Below are 12,738 nucleotides of genomic sequence, written 5' to 3'. Positions count from 1 at the left end.
TCCAAATCTGGAGTCATTTTTGACTCAACCCTTTCCTTAGTCCTCATACCCAACCACTACACCAAGCCCAGTTTATTCTACTGATACTCACTCACCACATCCACATTTATTTCCTCCTTAAAGAAAACCAGAGAGGGGTGCCTGGGTGGCTCAGTTGGTTATGTGTCCTCCTTGACTTGGGCTCAGGTCATGATCTCAGGGTTGTGAAACTGAGCCCTGAATGGGGCTCTGCGCTGAGTGTTGAGCCGGGTTAAGACTCTCTCTCTCTCTCTCTCTCTCTCTCTGCCCCCCATCCCCTCTCATGCGTACGCTCTCTCTAAAAACAAAACAAAACAAAACAACAGAAAGGAGACATGGGTCCATATGCTGCCTCCACAGTCCCAAGAGGGAGAGCTTAGGATTAGGGCTGCCTCTATATCATGACAGAGTAACTTACAAAAAACAATATCCTGTTCTTTACAGTTATTCTCTGGTAGAAATAACAGGTAGTTAGGAAGGCAAATAGGCAAGATGGAGAGGCCCTCAAGAGACCTTGAGATGAGGAGGAAAGAAAGGGTCTAGGGCTAAAAAACCCTTGTTTTCTTTCTTGGCTTTTCTCTTTCCTGTCCCCTCCCTCTAATAATTTTTATTGCCTTCTTTTTCTAGCACATATAAGCTATGGGTGGGTGAACAGAGTTTCATCACTTTACATAGCAGAATACAATTCCTAAGTGATTTTTGGGTTATCCATTGGCTTGCCTTAGAAGAAATGATTCAGAATTGCATGTGCAGCTGGCATGTATGTCAATTAAACCATAAACCTTAATAAATTTTAAAACTTTGAGTAGCCTAGAAATTCTCTTTTTAAACTGGCAGTTGTCTCCGCATATGTTATATTTCAGACACTGTATTATGCTACTTAATTTTTACAGTTTAATTTTTTTAAGGCTATACTGACAGCATGTTAGGTTGGGCAAGTCTTGTTCAAGACCAGAATGTATAGATATATAAAGGTCTATGTGCAGAAACTCTCCTACCTGTGTATTGACTAAAGGCAAAGAAAATTTGATGCACAGATTTTTTTGTTAGAGAAAATATGTCTTTAAATTGGTCCTTTGCTATTACAGTTAAGACTGTCAGGTTGTAGTCTAGTTGTTGTTTCAGTCAGCTCCTTTGCTGTTGAGTTCATGCCTCTATTTTGTTATTTAAGTGCTAAGTAAATAATATATTAAGTAGAATTATGAATGCCAGTGATTATTTATGCACTGTACATTTTTAAAATCAATTCAAACTACAGAGCAATTATTTAACTAAGTATGTTTTAATTCTTTAAGAAAAATTCGATCTCCAACTTTTCTGCAGCATAAACCATGCTAACACATAGCTCAACTGCAGCCACGACCCAACAAGTAGGCAGTTTTGTGTGTCCAAATACCCCTCATCAGTGAAACTTTATTGTTATGTAAGTTTCTTTTCAGCCTCCATCTACCTAATTTGGACTAAACCATAAAGTCAACCATACCTTTACAGTCAATCATACCTTTACCGCACCATTCTCGTGAATGGTGATGCAGTTATCTGCATCTTCTGAGAGCTGGTACAAGGCTTGAGCTGTTGCTCGATGTACGTTGGCATCATTTGATTTCAGATAACGCACTAATGGAGCCACTGCTTTGTACTCGCCAAAGGCCACTCTATTTCTGCCCCACATACAGCAACGTGAAATAGCTTCTGCTAGATGACGCCTCAGTTTATCATTATTCTGCACAAAGGAAATGAATTGTGGTATATGTATTGCAATGGACCTGTGAGGTCATGTTTCTGTGCTAGATGTTTATTACCCAATAAAATGCCAATGAGTCAAGGGAAAAAGGCTAGCAGGCTGGTCAGATGGTGTCTTGAAGGAAATTAGTATTCTCCTGGTCCCCCATGGGCCAAGGTTCAATCCTGAGTTTTCTTTTTATGGCTTTAAATTTTTTTAAATTTCTTTTTGCTGACTACTGAATGTAGTCAATACACTCAAAAGTGATCAAGTGTCTGGCATTTATTATTTGCTCAAGGATTTATTTCCTTTTGAGCAAGTGCTTTAGTTAAAAAAATAGTTAAAAGAATATTGGGCATTCTTACGGGGGGCATTTCACTTTACTGGGATAGGTGATTAACTTTATACCTTTACCCTAGGAATACTTCTACATCAGTAATACACCTTGGTCCCCAAGAGGGAGAAGACAATGCAGCAAACAATGACATGTTTCAGTCTGCCACATTTCTTTCTCTATCCTTTATCCAGACTATATTCTTCTTCTATGTATACTTACTCCTACAGGTATAATATAACTAAACAGGATATAGTTTTCTGTTTATTATATTTTTCTCCTTATTGAGGCAACAACTTGATGTCCTTAAGTGAATTTGGAACTCAGTGTTAGGCTGGCCCTAAAAAGTCTTCTAAACCAAGCATCCTTCCAGTGATGGAATTTTTGCTCTGAGATTTTCCTGCCAAGAGGTAGCCCAAGCTATGCTCAAATACTTCTGGTCATGGTGAAGTCATTACCTCCCAAGGCTGCTTATTCTATCTGGCACAGCCCTGAATAAATAATACAGTGGTTGCCAGAGTCTTCCAGCCCAAGAATGCCATCGATCCAAGCTTTTAAGCCTGGGGAGGAGCATTTATCTTCTTAAGTTGGCATGAACAATTATCTTAAAGATAATGATAATGATGGTGGGGATAGAAGATGATAGCTAATACTTCTACAATAACATTTATGTTTGCTACCACTTTACTTCCCAGTAATAAATAAAAAACAGCCTCTATTTTATAAGGATCTTGCACATAAAATTACACAGTTTGAATACACTTTTGCATTGATTAGTCTCAGAGAAATTAAATGAGGTGACTCAAAATCTCATACTTCATAGGTGATGGATATTAAGCTTGAATCCAGGTCTCTGGACTTTAAGCTTATTTTTTTTTATTATTCCATGATATTTTATGACAATACACATTGAATATAAAAGGATGTTGTTACTTACTGTATTTGCTAGTTTGGACAATAAAGGGACAACTCCAAGATCTGTAATAGCAGCTAAATTTTCTTGATCTTTTGCAATGTTGGTAATAGCAGCACATACACTTGCCAAAACTTCTTTATTATCTGATTTCAGTAAATTGACAATAAGTTCCAAACCACCAACAAAGCAACGAACCATTTCTCCAGCATCCTAGAGAACAATTAAAAACAAAAGATGTTACCAAAAATAATCTTATGATTAATAGTTTTTTAAAAAGTAGAAAGTAATGATAAGGCTGTGAGGTACACTTTTGGCATAAAAAACAAATTCAGTTTATTTCCTTATTATACATATTTCTATGTATGTAAGTATATGTATAATTACACACACAATTCAGTTTCAACAAATATTAATTGAACAACTACTATGTGAGTTACCATGCTAACTACTGGGGATATAGAAGTTAGTAAAATACAGTGGAGTCTTATTATTTGCAGTAGCTGTATTTTATAAAGACATCACAAAAATTGAATTCGTAAATATTGAACCATTGTTTCTAGGGGAAATGCAGCATTAGCTTCCTACACACTTCTGGTCACAATTTTGTCAACTGATCAGTATATAACCTTGTTTTATGTGTGTTTCTGCTTAAAGATTTCTTGTTTCATAAATTGTTAATTCATTAATGTTGAATTTGTAGACACTACACTGTAAGTCATGCCAGAGGGAAGCTTATCTAACACACAAATTTTTTCCCTAAGGCACATCACAGCCTTCTGATGCTTAGGAAGACCAGAGAGCACTGAGGGGGTACTACAATGGCAGCCATGACAAAAAGTGAAATCACCAACAAAACCAACAAAGATATGAAAAATGTGCCATTGAGTAGACTACAAAATGGATGCTTATTAATAAATAGTATGAGAGCTAAGACAAGAAGGCAGAGTGTCATCTTGTTCAACCCCAGCTGAGAATATGCATTTTAGGTGACTCAAATTTTTCACCTCTCTGTGTATGTCCAAGAATGACCACAGAAGTGTTCTAAATATTGATTTGAGGGTTACAAACATTTTAGCAAGTAAGCAAAAATTCCCAAACTGAATTTGTGAAGAATATAGATTAACAGTGTATACCTTTTTGCCATTGTATTACTTGCAATCCAGTGGGGAGTAGGGACATTAAGAAGTATAATGGAGACACCTAGGTGGCTCAGTCTGTTAAACAACAAACTCTTGGGCAGCCCGGGTGGCTCAGCGGTTTAGTGCTGCCTTCAGCCTAGGGTGTGATCCTGGAGACTGACCCGGGATCGAGTCCCATGTCGGGCTCTCTGCATGGAGCCTGCTTCTCCCTCTGCCTGTGTCTCTGCCTCTCTCTCCCTCTCTCTGGTCTCTCATATATAAATAAATAAAATCTTAAAAACAACAACAACAACACAACCAACTCTTGGTTTTGGCTCACATCATGATCTCAGGGTCCTGAAAGAGAGAGCCCTGTGTGGGGCTTTGTGTTCAGTGGGTAGTCTTCTTGAAGTTTCTCTCCCTCTGCCCCTTCCCCCAATTCTCTCTAAAATAAGCAAATAAAAAAAAAAGGAATAATTATAATGAATAGCACTAAGGGGAAAGATTCAAGGACTGCCACCAAAAGGATGTTTATTAACTAAGTCTAAAAGATGAGGAGTTAACCAGTGTGAAAGGGATTCAGGGTGGAGGAATCATCATGAAACAGAGTGAGAGGAGGTGCCTTTTTTTTAAAGTGCAAAATAGAGCATAAACTTACTAAGATCTTGAAGGGTCTTTATTGTGAGCTTTGGTAGAGAACATGGAGTTCATTTTAAAGGTGCAAGAAAGCCACTCAAAAGGTTTGAGTGTGTGTTGGTGGGAGGGTGGGGAGTGGGGAAGAGGATTTTATCAATTTTGTTTCACAGTAGACCTCTCTGGATTACAGAGTTGAGGTTAGGGCAAAGCCTGGTGCTGGAAACTCAGGCTATTTCACTTCACTAGGTTCAGGTAAGAGGTAGTGGCAGTTTGGATGCAGGTGATGATCTAGCTCTGGAGGAAGGAGTGTGGGTTTGTGAGTGTTGACTGGTGAAGATAAGGACCAGGGACTCAATAATGATTTCCCTGCTCCTAGCTTTACCTAATTGCGTTAATGTTGGGAAGGCAGGGTATTGTTTTGTTTTCTAGAGGTGAGAAAGGATGGTACTTGATATTAGTGGCCTGATTTGAATGAAGTGCCTATGAGACATTTATGTGGAGACATCAGAAGTCAGCTGGATATACTGGTGTTTGGAGCTCAGGGAAGAAAACCAGGCTGGAGTTGTAGATTGGGAAGGCGTCAGCATGAAGTCTGTAACTGAGATAATGTGTGTGAGAGGTGGGGGGTGAGGGATGAGGGCTCTCTGTACCAGAGCCTAGAGAATGGACAGGAAAAGAATTTGTCAGAGGAGCCTGAAAACAGATAGTTGCATGGAAATCTTCACCTCCCCTGATGCATGGCAGTGCCTGTGTGATGACCAATTATTTGGCTCCATGGCTTTCTCAGGTAACAGAAATGAATACTTTTGGAGGGCCAATTACATATTGGAAACTTTGCATAAATTATCTGTTAAACTTTGTAATAACCATGGAAAGTAGATATTATTTCCATTTTATTTATTTTTATTTTTTTCTTTTTCTTTTTTAAATTTTTTATTTATTTATGATAGTCACAGAGAGAGAGAGAGAGAGGCAGAGACATAGGCAGAGGGAGAAGCAGGCTCCATGCACCGGGAGCCCGACGTGGGATTTGATCCTGGGTCTCCAGGATCGCGCCCTGGGCCAAAGGCAGGCGCCAAACCACTGTGCCACCTAGGGATCCCTTTTTTTAAAAAAAATTTTTATTTATTTATGACACTCACACACACACAGAGAGAGAGAGAGGCAGAGGGAGAAATTATTTCCATTTTAGATTTCAAAGATGTTTAGATTTCATAAACTAGACTGTATCCCTCAAGGGGCCATGTTCTAGTTATCTTGGTGAAATTTATAATCATAAACCTGAACATCCCATCCCCATATCCCCCAAATTCTTCTGTAAGGATAAAATCCTTGTGGCATGTGTGCCCCTGGCTTCCCTGTCTCACCTTCTCTGCCTTGATTTCCCTTTTCAACACGCCCCGCCCCATGCAAGCCCTAAGCCAGTACCTAATGCCAATAATTAATAATCAGAATCCTGACACTCATTTTCTGAGAATGGGGTTCATTAAGTCTGGGGTGGGGCCTATAATTTTTTTTTAATTTTAGAAATCTCTCCTGTGATTCTAAACTTCAGTCAGTATTGAAAATACTGCTTGTGCAGGACCTTCAAGTTATTGTCCTCAAACATGCTATGTGCATGTCTCTGTCTTTGTGTATGGCTTTTTTTTTAAATTTTTTTTTATTTATTTATGATAGTCACAGAGAGAGAGGGGGGCAGAGACACAGGCACAGGGAGAAGCAGGCTCCATGCACCGGGAGCCCGACGTGGGATTCGATCCCGGGTCTCCAGGATCGTGCCCTGGGCCAAAGGCAGGCGCCAAACCGCTGTGCCACCCAGGGATCCCGTGTATGGCTTTTTTGTCTATTTTCTGACTAGCTTGGAACTTTCCATGTGGTCTCAGCTGCTGACTAAGGTATCATTCTCTTCAGGGAGCTTTCCTGAACTTTGAGTCTGGGTTAAGCTGCTCTTAGTATAATACCTGGTTCTTCTATATTAGAGCACTTACTATTTTCTGCAGTAGTGGCTTATTTGCCTTTGACCTAGAACATAAGTTCCAGGAGGACAGGGGCTCCTTCTGTCTTGTTTATTGCTCTAGGCCCAATTTCTGTGAAGGTTTCTCTGCCAGTTTCTAGAAACCCCATTGAATTAATTTGCAAACTCATAGCTACATAAGGAAGCTTTCACTGAGGACATAAACCAAACTGAACTTCTAGTTATTGGTGAAGGAAGGACCCCAGTCAGGTCCTCCCCAGGTGTAAGTGGAAAGTATCTTTTCCACATCATGTTGCCTCTCCTGATTGCTGTGGGAAGTGTGTGAGCAGTATTACTGGCCTTGTTCCCAGTACCACACTTAAATACAATTTCTGCTAGGACATATGTTCACATTCTGATGTATTAATAAAATTATTTTGAAAATATTTGCCATTTTCCCTAAAATTCTATAAGAAAGCCTTTTATATAAGACAAAAGAAATGACTATACTTTGAATTGTATTCTACATTGCCACCTTCTCACTTCTATGCACTAGGATGCAACCACATTGAAAGATTAAAGTGTTAATTTACTAACCTTCAGTCAAATACACTACATAATTTAATCCAAATTTCCCCTTTGAAGCACTTAGTAGTAGTAGTAGTAGTAGTTGTTGTAGTACTACTTCTAAGGAAAACCTTAGAGAAGTGAATTAGTATGTGGAAAGTGAGATGATAAATGGCACAGTGTGTCTGAATCCATGTCTGCTTGACTCCAAAGCCACTCAACAATACTGCTGTTATGTAAACCCCTACCACACACGTGGTCTGGATGAAATAAATTCATAATCCTAACCACATACTTGGTCCAGATGTACATGTAAACTCAAAAGCAAAAACAATGGCTCTCAGAATTTCAGGGAACTTCAAAAGTGTAGCCCCAAAACTTCAAGTGACATTATGTGTATCAATAAGCTAATTTACTTGTCAATTATGAAGTTATAGAACAATTCTTTTTCTCTAGAAAGACTAGAGGATTATCAGGAAGATGATGGTGGCATAGTTTTTTAATCTTCCTAAAGAAACAGAGAAATTAGTGGCAGCAAAACAAAAATACAGAAACTCTAGATGACAAGGTATCTTCAAAGATCCCCAAGAATACACAGATTGGGACAAACTACCAAAACTACATGCTGTAAGAAACCAGAAATCTACAGAGAGAAGGCAGAAGGACTTGTGAAGGCCCTAGAACCAGGGAGTCCAGGCTGCCACCAGGTCTCACTGGAAAGCTCTGGAAAGCTCAGGAGCAGCCCCAATGGACTTTCTGGGCTCTGATTAATAGATAAGACCAACATGTCTCCAGGTCTGACAGTGCTGTAGCATTCTGTGGTCTGAGTTCTGTGAATCCATAATACCAACAATTGAAAGTAGTGGTTAAAGTCCTGTACTAAGGAAGAACTACTGGGAGTTGCATCCAAACAGGAAGACAGGGATAATGGGATGAAGGAATGATACAGTCCAGGTAAAAAGGGGTGAGGGGAAGCAAAGGAGCCTGAGTCTCCTCTCCATCACTTGGAAAATAAGAGGAGTGAGATCTTGAGAAGCATGAAATTAGAAAAACAACTCTGGTCCACACTTCCCTCCTAAAACACCATGAAAACTCATTTCACTTAAAACTGAGCAAAACAAAAAGATTACAGTCAATTCCATATGGAGTTAATATAAGAAAAAGAATGAGCTGAAAGAAAATCACAGAAGCAATGAAAAAATACCAATTAGAATTATCAAAGCTCATGAATTAGGTGATTAGTAAAAAACCAATCTTAAAGGCAGGTGTAACCTATCTGCAAAGGATTAGAAATGAAAGAAAAAGTCATTTTGAAAATGAAGAGTAAACTAGAAGGAATGCAAAAACAAAAACAAAAAAAACTAGAAGGAATGCAAAAATGAATATACATAATAGGTAATATCTTTAAATAAACAGAATATGTGAAGAGTCTAAAATGATGGGGGGAAAGCTAACAAAAACTTCAGGAGACTAGGCAGAGAAAATAACACACACATAGTAAGTCCTGAAGAAGGAAACAAAACATAATAATAGAGAAAATTTTTAAAACTATGATTTAAGAAACCTGAAATAAATAGAATCTGAGAGTATATTGGAAAGTCACCATATACACCTGGGAAAATTGGCCCAAAATGTGCTAACATAGAGAAATATTCTAGTACAACTGCTGGACTTTAATAAAAAAGAAAAAAAAATTATTTGGTCATCTAAGCAAAAAGACCAGGTCACTTCTAAGGGAAAGAATAAGATATTATCTTTAGCCTTTTCAGTAGTGATGTTTTTATGCTGAGGGAAAGAGAATAACATATGCAGACTATCTCAAGAGAAAATGTGAATCAATGTTTTAATATCCAGCCAAAATGACCTTCAAGTATAAAACTGTTATAAATGTGGAAGACTCCAGGGAATGTGAACACAGGCCCTTCTGAGGAATCGACTTGAGACTGACAGATCTCCAAAAAGACTAGAAAGACATTGACAAAAGGATGGAAGGTTTCTTAAAATGCTCTAAGGCTTCATTTCCTTCAGGATGAGGTTTAAGTCATTAGCATGATTCAAGTGTTTTCCCAGTCTGGCTCAACCTTACCTTCTGGTCTTTTTTTTTTTTTTTTTTTTTTTTTTATTATTATTTTTTTATTTTATTACCTTCTGGTCTTACTTCTAAGTGTATACTTTTGTATAAACTATTTTGCAGCCTCTAGGCTTACTGGTGTTCCCTAAAGTGCCATGTTCTTTTACATTTGTGCCTATGTCACTTTCTTTACCTGGATGCCCTTCTAAGCTCCCAGAAAATCCTACTCAGCCCTGAAAAGTGACTCCTTTTAATAGCAGCTTAAATAATATTTCCCCCATAAAATCCACCCCCTCCCCTTCTTAGTATGGTACTCCTACCCTCCACATTTCTGAAGCTGCTTTCCTCTCAAATCCATTCCTTCATTCTCCCATAGTTGCCACAACTTGATTTTGTTTGAGTGTCTCTCACACAGAAGCACTTGGAGAAAGTGCTTCTATGCCTCAGAGGTAATTCTTGACTGGCCTAAGCCTATCATGGAAGTCTCATTCCCTTGACCATTATTTGTTTAGGGCTGGGCTAGATATGGCCCAGTTATGATCAGTGAGTTCTGAGATAATGTCACCCAGGAATCCTCTGGAAGTTTTCCTGTTTATAATAATCATCACAGGTCATATTGAGAATGACAGAGAGCCTGGAATCAACCAGGCCTAAAATCCACTTTGGCCATTTAAAACCAATGGCATTTGTAGCAACAGTTTTCATTCTATTGTAATGATTTTCTTTTTTTTTTTTAATTTTTATTTATTTATGATAGTCACAGAGAGAGAGAGAGAGAGAGAGGCAGAGACACAGGCAGAGGGAGAAGCAGGCTCCATGCACCGGGAGCCCGATGTGGGATTCGATTCCGGGTCTCCAGGATCGTGCCCTGGGCCAAAGGCAGGCGCCAAACTGCTGCGCCACCCAGGGATCCCTTGTAATGATTTTCTAATGGGTCCTTTCCCCGTTATTTGTGAGCTCTTTAAGAACAGAGCTGTCTGGTCTTGTTCTTTGTTTCTCATTTGGAATGTGGTCTAGTGTCTGTCACAGAGTAGACTTTCTTTTAAGAAAATTATTTATTTATTCATGAAAGACAGAGAGAGAGAGAGAGAGAGGCAGAGGGAGAAGCAGGCTCCCTGGGGGAATCTGATGTGGAACTTGATCCCAGGACCCCAGGGCATGACCTGAGCCAAAGGCCTGAGCCACTCAGGTGCCCCTCACACAGGAGACTTCCAATAAATGTTTGACGAATTGTGAAAAAAATAAAAATAATGAGGGAACTATGACTTTAGGATACTTAGCCACAGTCACAAATACTAAAAAGCAAAGACCATTAATTATGTATTGATAGTATAACTATGTAAAAGTAATCTAAGTGGGTAAGACCAATTCAACCTCACAGTCTTCCTGGTTGTCTTGCTGCTTTATCAGTAGAGACAGTGAGTCACAGCGCTGGGGCCATACTGGAAGAAATAACAAAAGTGATCACATCTGCTTCTGCTCCAAGAACTTCCTAAGGTGCATGGTATGAGATAGAGGGAGCCAAAATCTCAATGAGATCATGGGCATGGCTCACCAAGGTCTTATAATGTTTACAATCTGTGGGACAGTGAAATGTTAGACTCAAGCCTACAGGTCCTGCCAAAGTTTGTTTATTTGCTTGGAAGGTGAGATTTCTCTCTCTCTCTCTCTCTCTCTTTTTCCCTTTTAGGTTTAAAGATTCTAAACATACGACATCTTGACTCACATAGTTTCTATGGAAAGGGAGACAGTATATTTGAGAATGGAAAAAGTAATTATTCTGCCAAAACTGTCTTTCACTAATGCTAAACAACTGGGCAAATTTAACACATTTTCCACCTTCTCACATATCTTAAAAACTAGGCCTTGCCAACTCGCCACTGGTGTGATATTGGTTGTGCACAATTCACATTTTCATCTGTCATGCAAAAACCCCCAATTAGAATAATAATAGTAATAACAATGAAAACAGTCTAGCTTTTTGCAGTTTACAAAGGATTTCCACAAAGCTATCTCCTTTGATCCTCACAGCTCTGCCTTTGGGAGGCATGATACACCTCCCCCCCTTTTATAAGATGGGAAGGGTCAAGGTTCATGAATAGTTAGTGACAAAACTAAAAATCCACTTTATGTTTCCTGATTTCTCATTTCTGCTATACGCTGTGTGCTTAGACCAGAAAATGCCAACAATTATATCTACCAGATTAGACCTAGTTATAAACAGTGAGAAGAGTCTTCACAATTTAGAGGATTAAAAATTCCAAAGAGATGAAGCTACTTTGCCAATGACAGTCCATAAGACAAACAAAACAGTAATTGAAAGAGAGAATATGAAACACCTTTATAATGCTATTAAAGCTTGAATGTGTAATCAAGCAGGAAAAAGTGTCAAGTTCAAATTAACCGAAGTTAAGTCAAATACACAAAATAGGACGAAAAATGTAAAGTAACAAAATACTTTTGGTTAAAATTCAACTAATAGGAAAATATTAAGGTGTTATTTACAGATTAATGAATAAAACAGAAAATTGGATGTTTGGGCATAGAGCAATTATACTAATGGGTATGAAATTCCTTCTCTTGCCTCCAGCGAAAAGAACTGGCAGTTTTCTGATGAGGTGAGATATACATAATGCAACTTTAAAGCACATACAAGGCAAGCATAACATGACTTAAGAACAAAAATTTTTAACCAGAAGGGCTATAAAAATACTGTTTTATGCCATACAGAAACCATACAATGCATAATACAGTATTTGAAAAAGATTTAAAAATAGCACATTGCATATAAAAAATTCCAAAAATGCTACTTTCACATTAGAACAGCATGTCAGAGAAACCAAAACTGAACAGGCAAATCTTGTCCTAAAAGTATATTCATTACATCAAATGCTTTAAAAATTTTAAATACAACATATATACACAAGGAGAACAGGCTGTTTGTGTCGCTCTGTCACACAGTAAGATCCTTGTTCTGTTTCTAGGAGTTAACAAGTCCAACAGCTAAAAAAAATTTACTGATTTAGAACTACCTTCAACTTTCAAATGCAGTTCTTCAAAAATCAAGGTGAGGATATCAGTTATTACCTTTTCTTTTCATTCTAAACTGAAGTAAAAGTAAATTAATTTCAGGTAAAATAATTGATTCACTCCTCAGAGTGTAGATTTGCATGGCTGAAAATGCATTGTACTTTGAGGGTAGCTCTATCAAATTAAATCACAAAAAAAAAAAAGAACAAATTTAATGGTTTTGATTTTCTCTACTTCCCAAGCCTAATTTATGATAATTTTCTTAAATATCACAGTTTTCTGTGATATCTTCCTATGTCCTGTGTTGATTCTGTTTTAGATACATTATTATATTAATAAGGAGGTCTAAATTGTGAGAAACCATTGTGTAT

General features: G+C 38.1%; 1 protein-coding gene across 1 annotated transcript in view; it reads right to left on the bottom strand.

The window, feature by feature from the left end:
* Positions 1 to 1,128: 1,128 nt before the first annotated feature.
* The window catches only part of LOC144309713 (outer dynein arm-docking complex subunit 2-like), a gene marked incomplete at its 5' end in the record, with an annotated part of 73,763 nt that continues 62,153 nt past the window's right edge, over positions 1,129 to 12,738 (bottom strand). Inside the window, 2 exons of the mRNA XM_077890816.1 lie at positions 1,129 to 1,741; positions 3,013 to 3,201. Coding sequence (XP_077746942.1) covers positions 1,514 to 1,741; positions 3,013 to 3,201 — 417 coding nt within the window. The remainder of the gene's footprint in view (positions 1,742 to 3,012; positions 3,202 to 12,738) is intronic.

The sequence above is a fragment of the Canis aureus genome, unplaced genomic scaffold (assembly GCF_053574225.1).
Source record: "Canis aureus isolate CA01 unplaced genomic scaffold, VMU_Caureus_v.1.0 ptg000189l_RagTag, whole genome shotgun sequence".
Lineage (NCBI taxonomy): Eukaryota > Metazoa > Chordata > Mammalia > Carnivora > Canidae > Canis > Canis aureus.
This window is presented reverse-complemented; position numbering and strand designations above follow the sequence as displayed.